The sequence below is a fragment of the Dromiciops gliroides genome, chromosome 5, assembly GCF_019393635.1.
Source record: "Dromiciops gliroides isolate mDroGli1 chromosome 5, mDroGli1.pri, whole genome shotgun sequence".
Taxonomy (NCBI): Eukaryota; Metazoa; Chordata; class Mammalia; order Microbiotheria; family Microbiotheriidae; genus Dromiciops; species Dromiciops gliroides.
This window is the reverse complement of record NC_057865.1, coordinates 239,553,051-239,578,441: the sequence shown is the minus strand read 5'-3', so window position 1 is coordinate 239,578,441 and position 25,391 is coordinate 239,553,051. Positions and strand designations below refer to the sequence as shown.

The 25,391-nt window shown below is 39.0% G+C and overlaps 1 protein-coding gene across 2 annotated transcripts; it reads left to right on the top strand.

Annotated features, from left to right (window-relative positions):
* The first annotated feature begins 15,148 nt into the window (after positions 1 to 15,148).
* Positions 15,149 to 22,657, top strand: CLEC4E (C-type lectin domain family 4 member E). 2 transcript variants are annotated; one of them, XM_043968740.1, is made up of 6 exons: positions 15,149 to 15,293; positions 15,715 to 15,807; positions 17,838 to 17,873; positions 19,988 to 20,133; positions 21,284 to 21,399; positions 22,308 to 22,657. In XM_043968740.1, the coding sequence occupies exons 1-6, from the start codon at positions 15,257 to 15,259 to the stop codon at positions 22,456 to 22,458; spliced, it is 579 nt and encodes a 192-aa protein (XP_043824675.1). In that variant the 5' UTR covers positions 15,149 to 15,256; the 3' UTR covers positions 22,459 to 22,657. The 2 variants fall into 2 exon arrangements, with proteins under 2 accessions (XP_043824675.1, XP_043824674.1); XM_043968739.1 differs by having other exon boundaries at positions 17,838 to 17,909.
* The last annotated feature ends 2,734 nt before the right edge of the window (positions 22,658 to 25,391 follow it).

Here is a 25,391-nt window from a genome sequence, read left to right as displayed (position 1 = left end):
CTGAATGGAGAAATCATTGCTCCTCTCAATTTGATAATTAGCAAATTCAGTCAGGCAACAGGTATTTATTAAACATTTGCTGTGTTCCAGGTACTATGCTAAGAGCTGGAAGCAAGACAGTTCCTGCTCTCAAGAAGCTTATATTCTAACGGGGTAAAGACAATACTGTACATAAAAGGAAGCTGAAAAGGTGAGGGGGAGCAAGATACCTGAGACCTGGAAAGGATAGATTTATGGAATATACATTTTTATCTAATTTTCCTTCTTCTGCCTGGCCAGCAGAAATTTTAGTTCCCTTAAAATTGATTATAATAAGGGTCTATATGAAGCTGGTACATGAATCATGAGGTGGGTTTATTCTTCTGAAAAATCTGCTTTCCAGGGCTTATGAATACTTTTAGTTTTTTTTTAATTAAAATTTTTTTTTTTTTTTGCGGGGCAATGGGGGTTAAGTGACTTGCCCAGGGTCACACAGCTAGTGTCAAGTGTCTGAGGCTGGATTTGAACTCAGATACAACTGAATTCAGGGCTGGTGCTCTATCCACTGTGCCACCTAGCTGCCCACTTTTAGTTTTTTTAAAGATGGGAGAATGGCTTGACAAAAGTCTTCACAATTTCTAAACATTTTCTATCTTTCTCTTGCTTAACTTTATTGTTGTTGTTATTTGTCCTTAATTCTCAAAGAAGACCATGAGATCTAGGTGATGTCATAACTTGCAGGGAATTGGATTTAAGTGAAGGAGGACTGTGCAAAGTCATCAGCCTCATTCTCTCCTCCAGAGACATCGGGTTCACTGGCAAGATATAGATCAGGACGACTGGAGGTGGCCCCAGATGTTTAAGGCAAATGGGGTTAAGTGACTTGCCCAGGGTCACAAAACTAGTAAGAGTCTGAGGTCAGATTTGAATTTAGGTCATCCCAACTTCAGGGGCAGTGTTCTATCCACTGTGCCACCTAGCTGCTCTTTAAATTTATTAATGGGCATTGAATGGATTCCATGTGAATAATTGAATACTTGTAGCCCAAATGATACAAAATTTATTGAGAGAAAAAATTGGAGACTCTTGAGCTAATCCAGAGATTAGCAGAGGGACAATGGAGTGCCCCGATTGGTTGATTTAGGATTGTCCATCACTATATTTGTTGTATCAGGGTAGGGACAGGTAGACCTAACAGTCAGAAAGATTTATGTGGGGTTTGGTATTTCAAGCTTTTTTCCCATGTTGAGCAGAGAGTCTGACAGGCTCCTTTTGAGACAGACCTTGATACATGGGTACCCTGACCCTAAAGCAATACCTTGAGGATGCAGTTATGCAGTCTTCAGGGTGCAGTATACAGCTTCATGGGGAAGAATGAACTTGGAAAAAAAATGTCTGAGGTAAGGTTCTGATAGAAAGAACCTTTGAAAGCATCTTAGCCAACCCTCCCATTTAGCAGGTAAGAAAACTCAAGACTCAGAAAATTCACATTTCTAGCTAGTTGGCAGACCCAGAGTGATGATGGGCACATTTGCAGGATAAGGCTGAAGAGGATGATAAAGAATAAATGAAGTCACTTGACTATAATCATAAAGGCTTTTTTTGCCTAAAGGTTATATCAGAGAATGGGAGAAGTGGTTGACATGGACAATCAATAGGTTGGAGTCTGGCCTGGTGACAGGTGAAGTGGCATTAGACATCTTATCTCTGTTTAAGAAGAAATAATTCACAAGGAATTCCCAAAGGGAGCAGATGAATAGATACTGGACTGGACCAGATGTCCAGCTATATGTTTCCCAAAGAAGGAAAAACACTAACCTTTAGATAGTTACATAGATTTAAGTTTGGTGTCCGGACGTGGTCAGAAGCACTGTTTTGCACTTGGCAAGTGAGGAAACTCTAAACTCTTAGAGATTAAAGAGATTTGTTCAGATTCATATATCTAGTTGGTAGCAGAGCAAGGGTGATAACCCATTCTAGCTATTTTTCTATTACACTACTTTGTCTTGATAAATATTTTTCTTTAGAAATGTTCTAGAGGGAAAGTTCAGTTCTAGGCATCAGGAAGTTAACTTCCATGCACATAAAGACTGTTCCACATGGCTTTTACTTTTTGGTTGTTTTTGTTTCTGTTTTTTTGCAGGGCAATGAGGGTTAAGTGACTTGCCCAGGGGCACACAGCTAGTAAGTGTCAAATGTCTGAGGCCAGATTTGAACTCAGGTCCTCCTGAATCCAGGGCTGGTGCTTTATCCACTGCACCGCCACCTAGCTTTCCCTCCACATAGCTTTTAACCTTTCTTATATAGATGTTAATGCAGCTCACCTTGCCTGATCCCAGGGCTGCGAATTGAAACTAGTTAAAAGAGAACTATCCAAACCAGTTTAAGAAAGAAAAGAGAGGGACCAGATGTCACCACTCCTCAGCCTCTCCCAGTCTTCTCTAGGGACTGAATTGTTTTAATGACTAGACTTCAAGAGAGACACTGAAGCCTGGATGTCTCTTTGTTTGAGGGTGTCCCAGAGATGGCCCCAAATCTCCAAAGTCCTTTGGGCACTTCAATAGGGAGCAATAGGAACTTCCCGCCCCCCCCCCCAGTAGACTATACTTGTTCCTATATCCAAGATGGGAGGCAGTTATTATTGATGATGGTTGACCAGGTTATTATGAAAGGTCATGAGGGTGTGACCATTAATTACTGCTCACAAACAAGTGATTGTAACATGTTATTTTAAGGTGAGAAGGAAGGGTGCCGGACAAAGAGAAGGAATAGAAGCCCATGGACTGCATACAACAGACAGGTCAGGTACTAGCTTAAAGAAGAGGGTTATGGGGCAGCTAGGTGGTGCAGTGGAAAGAGTACTGGCCTTGGAGTCAGGAGTACCCGAGTTCAAATCTGGTCTCAGACACTTAACACTTACTAGCTGTGTGACCTTGGGCAAGTCACTTAACTCCAATTGCCTCACTTTAAAAAAAGAAGAAGAAGAAGAAGAAGAAGAAGAAGAAGAAGAAGAAGAAGAAGGTTACAAAGATGCTCCAAGAATGCATCAGCAGCGGAGAATAAGTTCAGATTGCCAGAGGAAGAACCAATCACTGATAGGCCAGCTTGATAGGACTGTTTCTAGGAAAAAAGAGGACTATTCCGATTAGAAAGTGTACTGAGCTTGTGCAAGTCATGCTAACCTATGTAAATGATATTAAATGAGGGGAGGAAAAACAACAACAGAGGAGGGACCTCCAGGACTGATGTTTGAATGACATTTGCTTATGACTATCATGGTCTTTAAAGGAGAGTGAGTTGTGGCTTATTGAATATGAAGACCTCTATCCAGAAGGGAAGCTGAATGAATTCACATGGAACAAATCCATAATTTTGAGCTAGTGTCACTTATATTTAATAAACTATTAGATCAATCTGCATTTCTCCATGTTACTCCACACCATGGTGGTCATAAAGGGAGGGAGCTTCCATGGGCAGCATTTTATGCCTTAGATATAATGCTTAAAATGAAGAAGGTGACGGTCATGTTCTATTCTGCTCTAATAAGACCACACCTGGAATAGTATGTATGGTTCTGAATGCTAGTTTTGGGGGAGACATTGGTAAGTATTGATATACAATTCAATAAACATTTATTAAATGTCAGTCACTGTGCTAGGCACTGAGGATATAAGAAAAGTGGAAGCTAGTCTTGCTTCTCTCTCTCAAGGAACTTATATTGTATTGAAGGGATATATCATGCTCACATATAAGTTACTAAAAATATATTTCAAGGAATTTCTAGGGGAAATAGACAGGTCTAATATGAAGGGAAGTTTAACAATAGAACAGGAATATCAGGAGGCACAATAAAAGGTAGGTTGAAATGGGATAGGGACTTCTGGGGGGAGGGGGAGGGGGCTGACATGAGTGTGTATGAGGGAATGGAGAGTTGTAGCCAGAGAAGGGGTCTTTAGCTAGCCAGCCTATCCACTCAGAGCCTTGTGATACTGAGTGATGTGATGCCTAGACCAAAGCCTCCTTTCTTGGCTGCCTCTCCTCATTTTCTTTTGCACATTCATACTCAATCACAAAGATTCCGAGTAGAGCCTCAGAGCAATAAATTGACATGCCCTTCATAGCAGCAAAGATAATGTTGATTTGATTCTCAATGTCTTAGAAAGAGGTGGTGGAGGAATAGGTGCAAAGCAGCAGGGTAGATGTCAAATATCCCTGGTCTTGCCTGATGAGGGGGGTTGGGGAGGGGAGAGAACAAACACTTATTAAGATCTCTCTCCCTCTTTTCTGCCCTCCCTCTCTTTCTTTCCATTCTTTCCTCCTTCCCTTCCTCCTTCCCTCCCCTCCTTCCTTCTTTTTTTCCCATCCCCCCCCATCCTTTCTTCTCTCCTTCCTTCTTCCTTCCATTAAGAGAAATCTAGTTTGGGCAGCTAGGTGGCGCAGTGGATAGAGCACCAGACCTGGAGTCAGCAGTTCCTGAGTTCAAATCTGGCCTCAGACACTTAACACTTACTAGCTGTGTGACCCTTAATCCCAATTGCCTCACTAAAAAAAAAAAAAAAAAAAAAGAGAGAGAGAGAAAGAGAGATCTAGTTTGATTCTTACAATAACCCTGGGAGGTCAGTGCTATTATTATTCCAATTTACAATTTAGGAAACTGAGGCAGGCAGAAATTGAGTGACTTGCCCAGGATCACATAGCTATTAAGTGTCTGAGGCTGGATTTTGAACTCAAGTCTTTCCAAAACCAGGTTCAGTGTTCTATATACTGTACCACCTAGCTGACTCCTGATTAAGGTAAGGGTCCATAGACAACTAGGCCGGACTGATTATAGACAAAGAACAAATACTTTTTTTTTTAGACCTTTTTTTTTTTTTTTAGTGATGCAATTGGGGTTAAGTGACTTGCCCAGGGTCACACAGCTAGTAAGTGTTAAGTGTCTGAGGCCGGATTTGAACTCAGGTTCTCCTGACTCCAGGGCCGGTGCTCTATCCACTGCGCCACCTAGCTGCCCCTCCAGACTGATTATAAAAGAGGGATATTTAAGGTCTTTTTCAACCAGGTAAGCTCTGGCCCAGGGCTCATTCCAATGCTGAGTGGGCTTTCTCTCTTTTCCTTCTCCTACCTCATAAGAGTCCACTTGACCCCATTTGGAAGTGGGACCAGGACAAAGAGTAGCCTTTTGTTGTTGTCCAGAATCCTTCAGGTAATTGGAGAATTAACTGCTTTAGCAGTGAGAATGCATTGAAGCTTTGTAAGAGACTAAGAGTCTATTTTCTCCAGCTAGCAAGATGGTGGGGTCGAGAGGCAGAAATTGTGTCCCAGGTTGAAGTCCCTCCCCTCCCCAAGTTGAAGTTTTCCCCCAAGGAGAAAGCATCTTAGGAAGCTTGAGAATTAACTTCCTTCCTTGAAACTGCACGATCCTCTTAATTCACACTATTTGTAAAGGCAGCATACAAGTTTAATCTTCCATACTTTTCCTTTTGTTTCTGGTTTTTTAATTCCACCTTGTCCAGAAATTTTTTTGGGGGGGGCGGGGCAATGAGGGTTAAGTGACTTGACCAGGCTCACACAGCTAGTAAGTATCAAGTGTCTGAAGCTGGATTTGAACTCAGGTCCTCCTGAATCCAGTATCCACTGCGCCATATAGCTGAGCCCCCCGAAACTTTTTTGTTTGGTTCCTGAACTTGGCATTGGGCAGGAGGAAGTACTCTGTGGTGCCAGAATGCTCAGTTCAGGAACTCCTCTATTGCTTCATCACTCTTACTTCACAGATGTTGGCTAGTGTTCCTATAGCTCCTGACTTGATTGGGAAACTCCTAGCTGTTTTGTTAGCTACTTGTATCCATTACCATCACTGAGACCGCAAGGTTCCTCCTTTCCTGGGCTCATGTGGCTTTGCTCTTTGACTATAGCTCCTCTCCTCTCTGCATCACTCAGTTCTCCAGCTCTAGTTATCTGTACCAGTTCTTTCTTTCTTTCAAAGGCTGAGTCTGAGGGTATATCTCAGGGGTATGATTTTGAATAAATCTTTTATCCTTAAAAGAAGTGTTAAAGGGACAAAGAAAAAAAGGGACAAAAAAGGAGAGGAGGCTAGGTAGTGGGCAAGTACCTAGGGCTGGGGGAATTCACACTTTTATCAAAGAGTGAAATTTGTGGTCTTAAAAGAAGAAAGAAAAGGGAGGGAAAAGGGAACATTGGAAGGAAGAAAGGAGAAGAAAAGAGAGGGAACTTATCTCACTAAATCACATGGGATGAAAAGTATAGAAATATGGAGGATGGGCTGGGGAAGAATGAGGATCACACGAACCTCGCTTTCATCTGAAATAGACCAAGGGGGATTGAACACAATCACACACAGAGTTTTCTGTAGGAATAAACTAACCAGCTGAGGACAGAGAGAGAAGGGTTTAAGATGGAGGGTAGGACTGGAGATGAAGCAAAACAAACTACAACTTTAGAGTGTGGATCATGAAAGGAAGATTAAAAAAGAAAGAAAGGAAGATTAAGTACCTCTGATCACAGTTTCAGTGAGGAGAAGAGGGACAATGGAGGGGAAGAAAATTGTTTCAATGATAGAGTTTTTTCAATCTGTGCTCTTTTGAGATCATTACTGGGGTAAAAGCAGGACAAATGTGGCTCCTTTGCACTTTTTGTGGGGCTCTCTTACCCAGAAGGCCTAAACTTTTTCTCTTTTTCTTTCTTTTTTTTTTTTGCAATAAGATATATAAATCCAGCACCACAGTCCAGCCATGGGTTTCATCCCATCAAGTCTTGGTGATACCTCTTCTCACATAGTTGGGCATTTGATAGACATGTGAGTCCATGTGTTTTACTCCTACCTTTCTCTTGGATTTCTTCTCCTGTGAATTTTTATTCTTCTTCCTTTTTTTGACTTTCCTTTAAAAATTTCTCTATAATATCCAACTTTGTAATATACTTTGAGAGTAGCATTCTTCCTCCATCCTTTTAAATTTAAGACACATTTGATTAGATTTGAAAAATACCCGGCCAATAAATGCTTATCAACCTTTGTTAGGTATACTCCTTCTCTGGCCAGGAATCTGGCAACACTATATTGTAAAATGTGATCCAGAAATTCAACTCCCGTTCTCAGGTAACACCTCCTCAGCCAGCTGTTCATTTCCCAAATTATTTTTTCTCTCTTTTACATCCCTTGCTTTCAATGGACAAGTAAAGAAAATACAACCTCTCTAATTTCTTGCCTGGTATTTCACAATTATAAAAATAATCATGATCGTGCACAGTACTATTTATTGGAAGTATCATTTTAGCCCATGTGAATCACAATAGGTAATGGTCATCTGCTTTAATAAGTCTTGGTAGATATTCTGTCTGTTTGCATACATGGTCAATTGGGACATCACCAACTATCACTACTATTCTCTTCTTCTTCTACCCCTTCCTGGGTGGGCTCTCACTCATGGCTCTGCTGTGTCATTCTTGGGAGGATAAGCAGCTTCTCCCTCTTCAGAGCATTCAGCCTTCTCATCATCAAGAACTTGGTTAAAAGCTTTAATTGTGTTGTTTTCTTTTCCTTTCTCTTTCTCCTTTATGTAACACTGTTGCATGGTCCATCATCCTGATAAGGGTCATCTTCCCTCTTCCACCTAGGCTCCTTTCCCCCTCAGTCCCCAGTGAAATCTTCTGTTTCTTTGAGGAACCTTTCATTCTTCCTAATATCTTGGAATATGGAGAAGTGTTCTTCTAGTTCTTAAACTTTTTCTCCAAGATAGAGTTCAGCCTACTCCTGGAACACAGATAATAGTCAGTCAGCTGGGGAAGAAACACAAACATTGCACATTTGGTGTAAGTCACTACCAAATTTAATCTGTGTAACTGTTGAAATTTTAGCCTTGTTTCTCGAATCTACTGTGATAGTAGGTGTTATACTTCAATCCTAAACACCTAGTTGAAACTTCTTCTCCAGCTAATTTTCACTTCTTAATATCACTTCTTAATAACTTGACAACTGAATTCAAAATCCTTTCTGTTGTCTCAACACCACTACAGCAGTTACTCCCAATTCCCTTTTAGCCTTAGTGAATCTCCTGTATATTTTGCCAATACTTTCCATTCACCAATCTCAATTTCTTTAACTCTTTTCTTGCTTATCTTGCTTTGTATTGCCAACTACATTTGTTTTCTTTTTTTGACTACCTCTTCAGTAACTATTTCATAATTCTTTTTTCCTTCTCAATCTACTATCATTCTTTTATATCTTCCCTAATTGTCCTTGATCTTGCTTCTTTTAAAGCCTAGAAATAGGTTCTAGACCAGTATATTGGTCTGGAAATTGTTCTTCAAATCTTCCTCAATTTCCCTCAAATTGTTCCTTCCCAAATTCAATTTCTGATGCACTTCAATAATCCAGACCCCTTCAATTTAGATACATGATCTTCTTTGCCATCTTATTCTGCTCAGGTTCTTCATTCTTCTCTCCTTCCGTTTCATACAACCTTCCCCCATGAAAGCTAGAGGTAGAAAATACATTCTCTTATATTTAATTAAAAACCCTTCTGTTAAGATTTATAACCACTCCATCTTGCCCAGCCTTTAGAATCAAACTGAAATCTCTAGAAAATACATTTTAACAAAATTTTCATACCTACTTTTCTTAGTAGCATCGGAAACTCATCAAAACCATAATATGCTATCAAGATGAGGAACTATTTGAAAAAAATATGCTTTAATAATAATCTAGAAGACTCATAAAGCAATGAATGGTATGAGGAAATTACAACAAATTTCTGATGATGGTCTTTGGTCAAGAAACATCATAAAAGGTTTTAATGAGGAAACAATGGTTAGGAAAGAAGGTGGGTCATTCATATATTATGTCCCCCATTAGAAAGTAAGCTCACTGAGAGCAGGGACTGTCTTTTCTATTTTTATCCCCAGAGTTTAGCGCAGTGCATTATAGATAGCAGTTGCTTAATAAATGCTTTGTTATTTATTTATTTAATTAATTAATTCATGTATGTGTTGGGAGAAAGGTGTTAACAATACATGCATAGCCTAAGTACTTCCCTGATATCCTTGCATTGTGAAAATATGGAGAGGATTGTACGGATTTTCTGTAGAAGAGCTATAGAAGATGGATAAGAAGACATAGAAGGGCTGGGATGTGCACCAACATGGGTAATACTTATGACACAGTGAGATCCCAGATCCATTGATATATTCAAGTATAACCTGAGACATGTTCTCCTTATGTAAACCTAGAAGAAAGCCCCAAAGATGGGGAAGCCAGGTGCTTTAGCCTCTCTCTTCTCCCCATCTTGACTCCTTGGTAAACCAATTAAACTCTACACTCTCTTCCTCTCTTGAATTCGTAACCCCCCTTATCATATCGCCAATTCCTCATTGTTGGATTATTCCCACCCTTCACCATTTTTGCACTTACAGATGCTGCTGAATGAAGATGGAGAAAACCACACATCCATTCTGCATGGGTCACTACAAATTTATGTTGAATAATATCAGCTGGCCCCCTTACTGCTTCTACACAATCCTATTATATATTCCCTCATCGAGTCACTATTCCACTCTCCACAGGGACTCTTTCAAATCTTTTCATCCCTCCTCAAACCTCCCATGACTCTCCCTCTCCCTTCTTTCTCAGCTGACAACCTTGCTTCATATTTGATGGAAGAAACTGAGGTCATTTCCTATGAACTCTCTCTTCTCCCTTCTTCCTAATGTCTCATCACTCAGGTGCTTTTGGTCACTATCTACTCCTTCACCCCTGTCTCACATGATGAAGTGGCCTTGCTCCTTACTAAGGCTAATTCCTCTACTTGTTCAAGTGATCCCATTTCATCCTGTCTCCTCCAACAAATTGCCGCCTTTGTCATCCTCACTGTTTCACTTATTTGCTGTCCTTCCCTAGGTTCATTTCTTACCGACTATAAACAAGCCCATGTCTCCTTTATCTTGAAAAAAAAAACCCAAAAAACTCTCGCTTGATCCTTCCATCTTTGCCATCATCCTATTTCTCTTTTTAGCTAAATTCCTCAAAAAGACTGTCTTCAATACGTGCCTCTGCTTTTACTCCTCTCACTCTCTTCTTAACTCCTTACAATCTGGCTTTGATCTTATCATGCTAATGAAACTGCTCTCTCCAAAGTTAGGAATGATCTCTTAGTTGCCAAATCCAATGACCTTTCCTCCGTCCTCATTCTCCTTGAACTCTCTGCAGCTTTTGACATTGTTGATCACCCTCTCCTCCTTGATACTCTCTTCTCTCTAGGTTTTTAGGACGCTGCTCTCTCCTGGTTCTCTCCTCTCCCTATTTCACGGTTCCTTCTGTCTCCTTTGCTAGATCCTCTTCCGGGTCAGACCCTCTAACTGTAGGTGTCTCTCAGGGTTCTGTCCTAGGCTCTCTTCTCCTTCTACACTTCTTCAGTTGGTGATCTCATCAATTCCCATACATTTCATTACTGATGAGGATTCTCAAATCTACCTTTCTTTCCCCCCAGTCTTTCTGCTGAACTCCAATCTCACATTTCTAACTTCTTTTTAGACATCTAATTAAAAAAAAAAAACCTAATTGATTCATTCATCCATGTACTCACCTATTTATTCATTTATTTATTTTGTTTGTTTATTAATTCATTCATTTATTCAATCACTTGTTTATTTATCTATCTATCTAATCTATCTATCCATTCATTCATTCACTTATTCATCCACTTATTTATTCATTTATTTATATATTTATTTACTTATTTATCTTCTCATCCATTTATCTAGTTATAGTTATTCATTCATTCATTTATCCATCCATTTATTCATTCATTTATTTATTCATTCATCTATCTATTTATTTATTTGTTTATCTATCAAGAATTTTCCCCAAGTTACATGTATAAAGAAATTTTCAAATCGATTTTTAAAACTTTGTGTTCCAAATTCTCTTCCTCTCTCCCTCCCCACCCCACCTTAAGAACTCAAGCAATTCAATATAAGTTATACATGTGCAGTCAGGCAAAACATTTCCACATTAGTCAGGTACAGATATCTCAAACTGGATGACTGAGAGACATATTAAATTCAATAGGTCCAAAACAGAACTCATTACCTCTCCTTCTAAATTCTCCCCATATCCTGCCTTCCCTATTATGGTAGAAGGTAACACCATCCTCCTAAATCGATATAGGCTCACAACCTAGGAGTCATCCTGGATGCCTCACTGTCTCTCACCCCCCAGATTCAAGCTGTTGCCAAAGCCTGTCACCATTTCACCTTTGCAACACCTTTCAAATAAACCCCCTTCTCTCCTCTGGCACTATTATACACTCTGGTATAGGCCCTCATCATCTCATACCTGGATTATTGCAATAGCCAGTTGGTAGATTGGCCTGCTTCCCTACTTCATTCCATCCTCCATTTAGTCACCAAATTGGTCACCTCTCCTACTTAATAATCTCCAGTGGCTCCCTAGTGCCCCAGGAGCAAATACAAAATGCCTTGTTTAGCATTTAAAGCCTTTTGTAACCTAGCCACCTTTCCAGCCTTTTTACACTTTATCCTTTAACTCTTACTTTTAAAATCTGGTGACTCTGGTCCCTTTATTATTTCACGACTAAGGCATTACAGCTCTCAGATCTGGACATTTTCTCTGGCTATCTCCCATGCCTGTAATGATCTCTCCTCTACATCAACTATTGCCCTCCTTGGCTTTCTCTAAGTCTTACTAAAATCGTGCCTCTTACAGGAAGCCTTATCCAAGCCCTCTTAATCCCCCCACCTTTCAACCATTAATTATTTTCTATTTATCCTTTATATAGCTATCTATGTGTAAATTTGTTTGCATGTTGTCTCCCTCATTAGATTGTAAACTCCTTGAGGGTAAAGACCATCTATTTCTTCTTTTTGTATTCCCAGAACCTAACACAGTGCCCAGCATGTGCTTAATAATATTTATTGATTTATTCTTGATGATGGATAGTGTTGAACTTGAAGTCAAAGAAGACCTGAGTTCAAATCATGCTTCTTGACACTTAAAAGCTGTATGACCCTGAACAAGTCATTTGTCCTCTCTTGGTCTCAGTTTCCTCATCTGCAAAATGGGGATGATAAGAGGGTTGTCATAAGGATCAAATGAGATCAAAATATACATCCTAAAACTGTAAAGCACTTTGTAATTCTTAAAGTACTGTTTACATGCTAGCTATTATTATTTTAATAGCTTTTTCAACGAAATGGGGTAATATAAATTTATGGTTAAAGTATCATTAAGATTGGATGTTGGAGGGGATATGGGAAAGCTGAGATGCTAATCCACTATTGGTGGAGTTGTGAAAAGATCCAACCATTCTGGAGAGCAATTTGGAACTATGCCCAAAGGGCTATAGAACTGTGCATACCCTTTGATGCAACAATACCACTGCTAGGTTTATATCCCAAAGAGATCCCCCCAAAAGAGAAAAAGCCCTATTTGTACAAAAATATTTATAGCAGCTCTTTTTTGTAGTAGCTAAGAATCAGAAATCAAAGGAATGCCCATCAATTGGGGAATGGCTAAACAAACTGTGCTATATGATGGTGCTGGAATATGATTGTGCTATAAGAAGTGACAAGCAGGATGACTTCAGAAAGGCCTGTAAAGACATGTATGAGATAATGTATTATGAAGTGGGCCTAACCAAGAGAACATTGTACACAGAGAGAGCAATACCGTATGATGAAGAAATGTGATGACTTGACTATTCTCAACAATAAAATGATCCAAGACAATTCCAAAGGACTATTGATGAAACATACTATTCACTTCCAAAGAAAGAACTGATATTGATTGAACAGACTGAAGCATGCTATTTTTCACTTTCTTTTATTTTTCCTTTTAATCAAGTTTTCTTGTACAAAATGACAAATATGGGAATGTTTTTACATAATCATACATGTATAACCCATATTTAATTGTTTGCCACCTCAGGAAGGGGAAAGGGGAGGGAGGGAAAGAGTAATAAAAATTGGAACCCAAAACCAGAAATAAAAATGTTGACTATTTAAAAAAATAAAATAAAATATCATTAAGTCAGAACTGTCATCCAGAACCCAAATAAGGGAAGGAGTAAGATCACAGAGACTGAAAATGAAAAACTCACTGTCAATGAATCAACAATGCTTATTAGACATATGTAATATGCCTTAGCACTGTGCTGGAAAATGGAGTGGTGGCGCTACAAAAAAATTAAACAGCAAAATCCATGCCTCATACACTTTTTGGGGGGACAGAGAAGACTAGAATACATAAGACTATTAGATGAAAGTGTAAGAAAGAATATAAGAAAGTGCTAAATGGCGGGGTCCAATTGGAAAGCCTCATGGGTTGGAGCAGTCCTAGAAAGCTTCATGAAAGAAATGGGATTTACTTAGTTCAAGGAAATACTGTGGAATGAGCACTAGATTTGAAATCTGAGGTCCTGGAGGTAAATGCTAGCTCCATCACCACCTGTGTGACTTTGGGCAAATGGTTTCACCTCTCTGGGCTTCAGTTTCCTCAACTGTAAAACAAAGGAATTAAAGTAGGTGGCCTGGGGATGGAGCCAAGATGGCGGAGAGAAGCCAGGAAGTTGCCTGAGCTCTCCCAAGTTTCCCTCAAAAACAACATTAAATCAAGCCTCTAAATGAATTCTGAAACTACAGAACCTACAAAAAACCAGAGTCACAACCTTCCAACTTGAGATAATTTAGAAGACTTCAGGAAAGGTCAGTCTCACTCAGGCAAAAGGGGAGCACAGTGCAACTCAAAGTGCAATGCAGCATGGAGGGGGTCTGGGCAAGTCAGCAGGAAGCTCTTGGCCACAGCAGAGCAACTGAGGCCCCTTCATCCTAACTCAGCAAGCTAGTGGTGCAGTGGGCCAGTTGTGAAATCCACCAGCACCAGCTGAGAGGGCAGGCTGCCAGCTGGAGGGCCACCCATGGGACAGGCGCAACTGGGCCTGGCCATCTCAGCACCTGGAGCAAGTGCAGGGAGCAAGCCCAGGGTGGTGAGAAATTCACAAACCAAAGAGGCCTCAGAGTAGAAAGCCAGTGACACAGCCCCTATCCCTCAACACAAGAAGCTTGAAACAGTGACTCTGGTGCCCAAGGAGTGGACCTCAACTTTAAAAAAAATAAGCTGCAATGTGAGTAAGAAACAGAAGAGGGCTCTTACCATTGAGAGCTTTTGTGTCTACAGGGAAGAGCTAAACACAAACTCAGATGAGGACAATACTCTCAAATTGCCTACATGTGAAGCCTTAAGAGGGAGGATGAATTGGTCTCAAGACAAAAAGGCTTCTTGGAAGAGCTCAAAAAGGATTTAAAACATCAATTGAGAGGGGGCGGCTAGGTGGCAAGTAGAGAAAGCACCAGCCCTGGATTCAGGAGGACCTGAGTTCAAATCCAGCCTCAGACACTTAACATTTACTAGCTGTGTGACCCTGGGCAAGTCACTTAACCCTCGTTGCCCTTAAAAAATCAACTGAGAGAGGTAGAAGAAAAAATGGGGAGAGAAATGAAAGCAATACAAGAAAATTATGAAAAAAGAATCAGCAGCTTAGAAAAGGAAGCACAAAGATTGACTGAATAAAACAATTCCTTAAGAAAATTCATTTGGGGGCAGCTAGGTGGCGCAGTGGATAGAGCACCGGCCCTGGAGTCAGGAGTACCTGAGTTCAAATCTGGCCTCAGACACTTAACACTTACTAGCTGTGTGACCCTGGGCAAGTCACTTAACCCCAATTGCGTCACTAAAAAATTAAAAAAAATTTAAAAAAAAGGAAAAAAAAAGAAAATTCATTTGGCCAAATGAAAAAGGAGTTGCAAAAGCTTACTGAAGAAAACAGTGAAGTAGGTGGCCTCTCATGTACCTTTGAGCTCAAAGTCTATGATATTATAGCTCTCATGAAACTACAAAAACAAATTAAGGAAAGAAAGCTTTCCATGGTCTTCCCCCAGCTCATCTGACTCTTGTGGATATTTTTAGTGCTATTTCTTCATTTCCATTCTGTTGCTGTTTGTTAGAGGGAACAGAATTGATGACATTCAGTGCTGAAGTCCAGATAGGAAGTTGACACCTCTTGATGCCTTACATAAGAAGGGAAATACTACTATAAGTTTACATTGCCCAAGAGAAATATTCTACAATTACTGGGATCAGCATGCATTTGTAGAATGACTCAAGAGGGCTCCCAGATTTTAAACCATCTTCCCTGAATATCATCCACAAGAAAAAGATTCTTGAGTTAGTGAGAGACAGAGAAGAGAGATGGATCCCCATAAAGACTCTACAGTAGGAAACACAGGTGACATTGTTGATTCTCTATTTTGGTGCTTAGGATTCTTCTTTAGATGGGGTGGTGAAGGGAGGGAGAAAGGGCAATTGGAAAAGGTTTGAGTAGGGGATGAAGATGAAAAGGAATTTCAGGGAAAAATAGAGTAGTGGTGAAGGCAAGTGGTTAGAGACTGGGAAACAGGAGGTCTGGGGAAAGACCATTAAAAAGAAAGCATTAAAAGAAAAAAGAAAACAATGGTGAAGATGAAGGTGAGAAGAAGAGGAAATAACTAGGAAAGGGAGAGTTTTGTAGTATCTGAGTCCTAGTTAGATTTATATTCTAAGATTTCTCATATTATTAATGAAGGTAGATTTTGGATCTGGAAAAGGACCATGTTCTGTTCCAAGGTCCTTATAAGAGTGTGATCTTTTGTTTGGGACTTTCTCCACAGAAAGAATAGGGCTTCATTCTCCTCTATGTTATTTTCTTATCGCTGGAGTTTCTATATTGTTCCTCAGCTCCTGTTTCATCACCAAATGTGTCGGTAAGTTGAACTCTACCTGTTACATGCATATGGGAGTCTCCTCTCGTACTATTTTTTTTTTTTTAGTGAGGCAATTGGGGTTAAGTGACTTGCCCAGGGTCACACAGCTAGTAAGTGTTAAGTGTCTGAGGCCGGATTTGAACCCAGGTACTCCTGACTCCAGGGCTGGTGCTGTATCCACTGTGCCACCTAGCTGCCCCTCTCTTGTACTATTTACAACCTCTTTCCCCATCATGTGTGTGCCTCTGGCTATTTCCTCTATTCCTTTCTTCATGTAGCATCTTTTGGGCCATTCATCTAAGTTGGTGCAGGTATATCACCATACTCTGGGTGCTATATTCTCTATGATAATTTCTTCATCCTCTATTTATTTTTTTTGGGTGAGGCAATTGGGGTTAAGTGACTTGCCCAGGGTCACACAGCTAGTAAGTGTCAAGGGTCTGAGGCCAAATTTGAACTCAGGTACTCCTGAATCCAGGGCTGGTGCGCTATCCACTGTGCCACCTAGCTGCCCCACCCTCTATTTCTTTTTAAAAACTAAATTTTATTTTTTAATAAGCACAAATCTGTTATGTTCTCCTCATTGAAAAAAAAAAGAAAAGAAAAAGCCTTGTAATAAATCTACATATAATCAAGCAAAAGAAATCCCCACATTGGCCATGTCCAAAAAAATTATGTCTATGTCACTCTGCATCCTGAGTCTCATCATCTCTCTGTCAGAAGGCAGGAGGTGTGTTTCATCACTGTTCCTCTGGAATTATGGTGATTGTAGTGATCAGAGTTGAGGTCCTTCAGAGTTTACATTGTTGTTATTGTTGTTCTCTGAGTTCTTCTCACTTCACTGTTCATCAGTTCATACAAGTCTTCCCAGGTTTCCCTGAAACTGTACCTTTCATCATTTCTTTTAGCATAATAGCATTCAATATTCGTTGACCATAATGTGTTTATATTCAGTCTTTCTCTAATTGGTATTTGTCCTCTATTTCTAAGAAGCTTTGAATGGGCTTTATGTAATTTATTAAACTCCTGGGATCTTGAAGCTGTATCCTTGTGTTCATCTTGTAATTTCCTCTTCTTAAATTTGGCTTAGTTATTGCCTTTCATCTGAACCCCCAGTCTTAAACTTTGTACTCATAAATCATGTTGAGAATTTTGGTATATGACTTTTGGGGAACTGCTAAACTGAGGCTTGGGGTAAGTTTTATTTTCCATATGAGGCCTATCCTGACTCTCCCAGTTGCTAATGCTCTTACCCTACCCAATAGAATGTAAGTTCCTAGAGGGGAGAGATTTTGATTTTTCTCTCTGTATTCCCAGGGACAAGCACAATGATGGGCACAAGTAGGCACTTAATAAATATTTGTTGAATAAATGAATGTGAAAATGCAAATCCTGGGACCTAGGGGTACAGGGGGCTTCATGAATAGAAGTAATAGTTCTCTTTATGGAGAAAAGTGCCCAGAGAAACTGAATGACATAAATCAAAGAGCCATAAGTCATAAGTTTTAACTTTCTTTCTTTCTTTCTTTCTTTCTTTCTTTCTTTCTTTCTTTCTTTCTTTCTTTCTTTCTTTCTTTCTTTCTTTCTTTCTTTCTTTCTTTCTTTCTTTCTTTCTTTCTTTCTTCCTTCCTTCCTTCCTTCCTTCCTTCCTTTCTTTCTTTCTTTCTTTCTTTCTTTCTTTCTTTCTTTCTTTCTTTCTTTCTTTCTTTCTTTCTTTCTTCCTTTCTTTCTTTCTTTCTTCCTTTCTTCCTTCCTTCCTTCCTTCCTTCTTCCCTCCCTCCCTTTCTTTCTTCCTTCCTTTTTTAATTTTAAAAAGCCTGACCACTGATCTTGTACCTGAGGGAGGATGTCAGGGGAAGATGGAGTTAGGATGTGGAAATCAAAGGATATAAGATTACATTTTCTTCTTTTGAGTAAGGCACTTTAACAAAACCACAGAATACAATCCAGTGCCCCTTCATGATGAAGAAAAAGTAGACAGAAAAGTAGTCTTGAAAGTGAAAGGCATTGACGTTCTTACTTCTTTCTAGTGTCATATCGCTTATTCTCTCGGGACTTTGAAGAAGGTAAGAATCAGACCTCTTCGATGGGCCATTCCTCAGGTATGTCAAACATCAAATAAGGGACCCATTTACATACCCACATTCCTTGTACTCATAGGCTGATTTAAGAGCACTTGGGAAGAAGAACAGGAAAGATAAGTAAATGGTAGTTAAATCAGGCCAAGTTCTCCAACAAATCAACTGGGCAATCTAATCCAAATGATTGGCATGGCATGGAGAATTGATACAAGATCATGTTGACCACTTCTTGGAAGGTTGAATACAGGAAGAGGAGCGTGAACAGAACAATGGAATGGTAATTTTTGCCATGTCGGAGATGTGGAAGAGATAAGAATGAATTTAAGGCATTGGGAGAGATGGGACATTTATTTGCTTTAATTGTAATGATGGTAGTGTCATTCTTCATCTTAATCATCGCCCACTTCTAAAACCAGAAAGTAAATAAAGGAGGAACATGCTTTTAGTGTGGGGATTTGAGAAACGCTTCAGAAATGCACTTTCTATGCTTGCTACATTCGTTCCATTTCTCATTTTTAGACAAGTCATTTGCTTTTCTGTACCTTAAATTGAGAGGGCAGAGAGTATGAATGAGAAAAAGACTGCCTACACACTTTGATTTTTTGTGTTATTAATGGCAAAACACAATCATTGCTTCACACAGTGGTATCAACAGGGAGCAAGACACTGTGCTAGGTTTGATTTATAGTTATGTTTTCCTTTTTTCAAATCTCTACTAACATCTTCTTTGGACTTCTCTTTTGTGTTTTATCTTATTTTAATTTGTATTATTTATTTACAAGTTTTATTCTCTCTTCTAAATTGTAAGCCTCTTAAGGGCAAATAAAGGAGGGAAGGGGAATAAGCATTTATATACTCCCTGCTATGCACCAGGCACTATGCTAAGTAGCTTTGAAAAATATTATCTTGTTTGAGTCTCACAAAAACCCTGCAAAGAAGGTGCTATTATCATCATTCCCATTTTTGAGATGTTCAGCTTTATTTTATTCCCTTTGTAAATGTCCATTTGAAAAATATTATTAAAACAGTTCATAATTACAAGATGCTTTGTGATTTACAAAAAAAATTCCTTATAACAAACCTGTAAGGTAAGAAATGTAGGCATTATTATCTCCATTTTATAGCTGAGAAAATTGTCTCTTAGAAATGTGAAGTGACTTTATTTTTTACATAGTGATTAAAATTTTAAAAATGTATTTTCTTTTCTCCCAATTACATGTTAAAACAATTTTTAACATTTTTTTAAAGTTCTGAATTACGAATTCTATCCATCCCTCCTTCCTTTTTCCCCTCCCCCCCAAGATGGTAAGCAATCAGATATAGGTTATACATGTATAATTATCCAAAACATATCTATATTAGTCATTTTGTACAAGAAGACTTGAATAAAAGAAAAAGAATGAAAGAAAGTGAAAAACAGCATGCTTCAGTCTGTATTCAAACACTATCAGTTCTTTCTTTGGAGGTGGATAGTAAGCTTCATCACTAGTCCTTTGGGATTGTCTCAGATCATTGTATTGCTGAGAAGAGCTAACTTGTTCACAGTTCTTCTTGGAACAATATCGCTGTTAATGTGTACCATGTTCTCCTGGTTCTGTTCACTTCACTTTGCAATAGTTCATTATTGTTCCTATTTTACAGTTGAGAAAAATGAGGCAAACAGTGGTTAAGTGACTTTCCCAGGGTTATACAGCTAGTAAGCATGAGAGGCCAGATCTGAACTCAGGCCTCCTGACTCTACATCTCTATCCACCATACCACCTAATAGCCTCTATTTGAAGACCATTTGTAGCTCCACTGCCCTGAACAGGTTAGATTCTCCTAATAAATGTAAATGTAATATGAATTGAACTGAATTACAGTGAAACACAGGAAAATGTGGATTATGATGCTACGCCTAAGGGGAGGAACTATGGCATTTATGAAACATCTTGAAATTGACCAAAATCTGAGGATTGGAATAGAATGAACCTCATTTTGTACTAATGGTTGGTGGATGGACTTGATTCCCCAATGGCCTAGATTGGTCCTAATGAAAATTTTCTATCCTTGTCCTCTTTCCTAATGAGATGCTCACTGCAATTTTAAATTCTCTTTAGGAACTAATTACTGCCCACTGAACTGGGAAAGATTTCAATCTAGCTGTTATTTCTTCTCTGATGACATCATGACTTGGACTGCAAGTCTGAAGAATTGTAAAGGAATGGGGGCCACTCTGGCAGTTATAAACACACAAGAGGAGCAGGTATCTTGAGAAACATAACTGGTCTTCCACAGGAGTCAATATACTCCAAGGAGTCCATTGCCTCTTGCAGATGCTCATATACATGTTATTTCCCAACCACCATAACCTACTTTTCTGGAAAAAGAAAACCCCATATCATGAGATTTATCTGTGAGAATGAGAAGGAATTTATCTGACATTTATAAACCTATGAAGGTGGTAGTACAATTTCCTTTCTGGTATGCTTTAAGAATAGCATACATCATCAGGCATGGTGGCACAAGACTTTATTTCCTGATATGGGAGGAGTCTGAGGTGGGTGGATTATCTGAGCTAGGCTGTTCTAAACTGCAACAGGGCTAAAGCTGATTAGGTATCCACAGAAAGTATAGCACAAATGTAGTAACACCTATCTCCCAGAATATGGGGCCCCAGACTACCTAAGAAGGGTCAAAATGTCCTAGGTCAGAAAAATGGAGCAAATTTAAATTTTCATGACTATCAGAATTGGGATGGAGCTTGTGAGTGTCACTGTACTTCCACCTGCTATACCACCAGGTATAGCATATGTTTTCCTATCTTTCTGAATGTTAGGGGCTGACTTAGCACCAAAATTAATAATAATTGTTATTAACAAAGCTCTTTAAATTATTATTTTTATTATTTTACATTTTTTTTTTGCAGGGCAATGAGGGTTAAGTGACTTGGCCAGGGCCACACAGCTAATAAGTGTCAAGTGTCTGAGGCTGGATTTGAACTCAGGTCCTCCTGAATCCAAGGCCAGTGCTTTATCCACTGCACCACCTAGCTGCTCCCAAAGCTCTTTAAATTGATAAAGTATCTTACAAATATTATTTTATTTGGGTCCCTCTTGGGTAGGTAGTATAAATATTATCATCCTCATTTTTCAAATGAGAAAACTGAGGCTCAATGAGGTAAAGATACTTGTCCTTGGTAGAATTTTAATCTGAATATTCCTGGCTCCCATTCAAGAACTCTTTATGAAGACATGATCTTTTAAGGCCAGCTTCAATCAAATCTGTGTGTTCATTCATCTCTCTGTGCTGGATTCCCAAAGTTCCTGTCTTTCCCCATATTATAGCTATTACCTTTGTCTGGTCATGAGTTAAAATAAGCCATCTTCAACTTGTTCAATTGTGTTTTCCTTTAGCACTTCCTTTTCCAAAAAAAACCCAGTGGAAGAGAGTTCTACATTGGGCTGACAGATCAAGTGGTTGATGGTCAGTGGAAGTGGGTGGACGACACTCCGTTCAACAAAGCTTTGAGGTGATTTCCTTCCTGAAGGAAGCTGGGTCCCCATTATCTCCGCCTACTTCTTTCTATGAGTTATGTATGAAAGGTGATCCATGAGACAATTCTGACTCCATCTTTGGGGCAGCTAGGGAAGAGGAGGGTAGAATAGGGAAGAGAGAAAAGTCAGATCCAAGCATCTTATTGCCATATTCTTTAGTAGTACCATAAGGAAAGAAGGGGTGGTGGTGGAGAGAGACAGAGAGACAGAGACAGGGAAACACAAAGAGATAGGGACAGAGGAGGAGGAGAAGAAGGAGGAAGAGAAAGAGGAGGAGGAAGAGGAAGAGGAGGAAAAGGAAGAAGAAGAAGAAGGAGGAGGAGGAGGAAGAGGAAGAGGAGGAGGGGAAGAGGAAGAAGGAGAAGGAGAAGAAGAAGAAGGAGGAGGAGGAGGAGGAGGAGGAGGAAGAAGAAGAAGAAGAAGAAGAAGAAGAAGAAGAAGAAGAAGAAGAAGAAGAAGAAGAAGAAGATGACAATGATGATGACGAGACTGGTGAATGAACAGGGGCTTATAAAGTGGAAAAGAGAACAAAAAGTCAGATGCATTTCAAATTCTGAGGCAAGGATTAGCAATAAACAAGGGAAAAATAAGGCATTTGAGAGAGAGAGTAAACTTCAGTAACCTGGATGTAGAAAAAAACAACACCTGGAAATATCTCTTTCCATGCCTTAATCTTTTATATATACTCAGAAGTTATAGTTTGCAAGTCACTTTCATACACACACATTATATCAATTGATGATCTTTAAAAGCCTACAATAATAAGGAGGGTAAATAAAAAAATAGAAGATGGAGAGATTAGTTGCAAAGAAATGAAACCAAAATAACCTTCCTTTACCTACTCATGTACCCCATGAATTAACACCTTTCATGTGTCTTACAGCTTCTGGGATGTTGGGGAGCCAAACAACCTTGCTACGCTTGAGGACTGTGTAACCATAAGAGACAGTTCAGATGCAAACCGCAACTGGAATGATTTAACGTGCTTCTTCAATATGTATCGAATTTGTGAAATGCCAGTGAAAGTTTTTTGATTGAGAAAATATAGTAGAGAGAATATAGGCTCTTTAAATGTATAGTGAGAAAGGATGAAATATGTTATTTATATGAACATATAATGGGTTTGTTATTGTTATTTTAAATGGATTAAATGAATAACTATTTAACAATTGTATCAGTTTTAATTTCTAGCATGGTAAACATTGATAGGTATAACCCATAGAACAAAAGATCTTTGGCAGCCTAAAGAATTTTGAAAAGTGTAAAGGGGTCCTGAGATTAAAAAGTTTGAAAACAATTGCTTTAGATTTTAAAAATATTCATTGTTGCCTTACTTGAGATCTTGTTTGCGACTCCTATTAATTTAGAGAGACATGGAACATAACAGATCTTGTTCCATCCCTCATTTTCATTCTGTGTGTGTCTATGTTTTAATTATGTTTCTTATAGACAGCAAATTGTTGGATGTTGTTTTCTTATATAGTCCTCGATTTTTTTTATTGTGGAATTGAATTAATTTATTTTTAGGATTATACTTGTTAAATTTGTGTTTTCTCCCATCAGCTATGTTATGTGAATACATAACATAATGATATAATATAAATTTACCTCTTTTTAAGTTAACACTTAGTTTCTGCCCTTTATTTTTAAAAATTCCTCTCTATACCCAATTATCCTCCTCTTCCCAAAGTATCCTTTCTTCCTATTATCCTATTGAATCCAAGCTCCTTGGATTACCTATATTATTTCTTTTTGTCTCTTTCTCTCTCTGTCTCTGTCTCTGTCTCTAATTCTGTCTTGGTCTTTCATTTGTTTAGTTCTTCTCTTTCCTGGATCAGATTAGAGTGCAATATAGAATATTTGATTATTGATCCCTATAAAATGTATTTGTGGTTGAACTATTATAAGCCTGCTCACTTAATATTAGTTAAATCAAGTAAAACTACCAGATTCTCCCCATTCCTTCATCCATTATTCCTTTTCAATGATATTAATTTGTAATGTCCTTTTCCAAGAGTGTTGTTTTCCTTCCTTCTCCTTTCTTATTGCTTACTCCTTTGAGGATTTTTTAGTACGCAATTGTTCTCAAAGGGTTTATCATGAGTTTGCTTTTCCTACCAACTCTCCAGCATGTAGGAGAGATGGACAATTGAGGAGGGGGCTAGTCCTTCATTGGGAATAGAGATGAAAGAAAGAAATTTGTGAGGTGATTAGTGTTTATGTCATACCAGCCTATGCACATCTTGAGTTCTCCACAATCTCTCTGCCTTGGAACTATCTGCAACAATTCTGCAACAGGAGCCCAAGCTCATCCCAGAAGATGCCTAGAAGCCATGCATACCATCCTTCTACTTTCTAGCATCCTTCCTCCAGTATGACTTTCTTCCTGGATCTTCTTCCCAAAAGTCTCAAAACTAAGTTCAAGACTTCATTGTTTCTGTGACCTCTGGGGAATAGGTACTTCCCAGTAACAACCTGGCAGTGTTTACAACATGGCAGCAAAGGAGGTAGAAGATTATATTAACCAGGTGTCACTTCATCTATGAGCTTCAGTTTTGTCATTTGTAAAATGGAAAAACAATACCATCTCATTTTCCTACTTATTTGGATTGTTGAGTATTTTGTTTTCCTTAACATTCATTTAAAATTATTCTGATTTCCAAATTTTCTCTCCACCTTTTGAGATGGCAAGAAATATGGTATCAATTATGTGTGAAGTCATGCAAAACATTTTTCTATATAAAAAAGACAAGAAACATAAAGAAAGTTAAAAATCCCCCCAAAGCTTTGATCTGTACTCAGAGTTCATTGGGTCTCTTTTTTTTTTTTTTTTTTTGGTGGATAGCATTTTTCATGATGCGTCCTTTGTAATTATCTTGGTTCACTGTATTGATCAGGGTTGTCAAGTCTTTCACATTTGATCTTCATAAGTAAAGCATTTTGTAAAAGAGGTAAGTATGTAATTAACAAAATAATAATATTACTTTTCTTAAAAAATATCTTCACATTCCGGACTTCAGGGGTTCCAAGAACTCTTTTTTAGTTATTCTTCAGGAACAATTAGTAAGGTATTTTTAAAAGGAAATTATGGGGGCAGCTAGGTGGCACAGTGGATAGTGCACCAGCCCTGGAGTCAGGAGTACCTGAGTTCAAATCCGGCCTCAGACACTTAACACTTACTAGCTGTGTGACCCTGGGCAAGTCATTTAACTCCAATTGCCTCACTAAAAAAAAAAAAAAAAGGAAATTATGCTTCACTATTGCGTAATTGGGCTGTTAGGTGAAGCAGTGGATAGAGGACTGGCTTGAAGTCAGGAAGAATCATCTTAGTAAATTCAAATCTGGCCTCAGACACTTACTAGTTGACTCTAGGCAAATCACTTAATCCCGTTGCTGGAGAAGGAAATGGCAAACCACTTTAGAATCTTTGCCAAGAAACCCCCAAATGGGGTCATGAAGAGTTGGACATGACTGAAAAATGACTAAACAACAACAGTTGGGTAATTATCTTGGGGGTGCCCACCAATTGGTTTTAAAATGCAATAATAGGGCAGGTAGGTGGCACAGTGGATAAAGCACTGGCCTTGGATTCAGGAGTACCTGAGTTCAAATCCGGCCTCAGACACTTGATACTTACTAGCTGTGTGACCCTGGGCAAGTCACTTAACCCCCATTGCCCCGCAAAAAATTAAAAAAAAAAAAAAAAAGAATGTCCTCTCTCTGAAAAGTGCCCTTGTGGAAGTGTACTCAGATACTTCCTCATTTTGAATCTGTGGGCCAATCACTTTACGAATCTGAATCTAATTTTCTGTTCGGTAAAATTGAAATATACCAGGGGCAGCTAGATGGCACAGTGGATAGAGCACCGGCCCTGGAGTCAGGAGGACCTGAGTTCAAATCCGGCCTCAGACACTTAACACTTACTAGCTGTGTGACCCTGGGCAAGTCACTTAACCCCAATTGCCTC

Coding starts and splice junctions, on each gene's coding strand:
- CLEC4E (XM_043968739.1), top strand. CDS start 15,257: ATGGATCCCCATAAAGACTCTACAGTAGGAAACACAG. Junction 15,294..15,714: donor CTCTACAGTAGGAAACACAG/GTGACATTGTTG, acceptor CTTTCTCCACAG/AAAGAATAGGGCTTCATTCT. Junction 17,910..19,987: donor TTCGATGGGCCATTCCTCAG/GTATGTCAAACA, acceptor AATTCTCTTTAG/GAACTAATTACTGCCCACTG.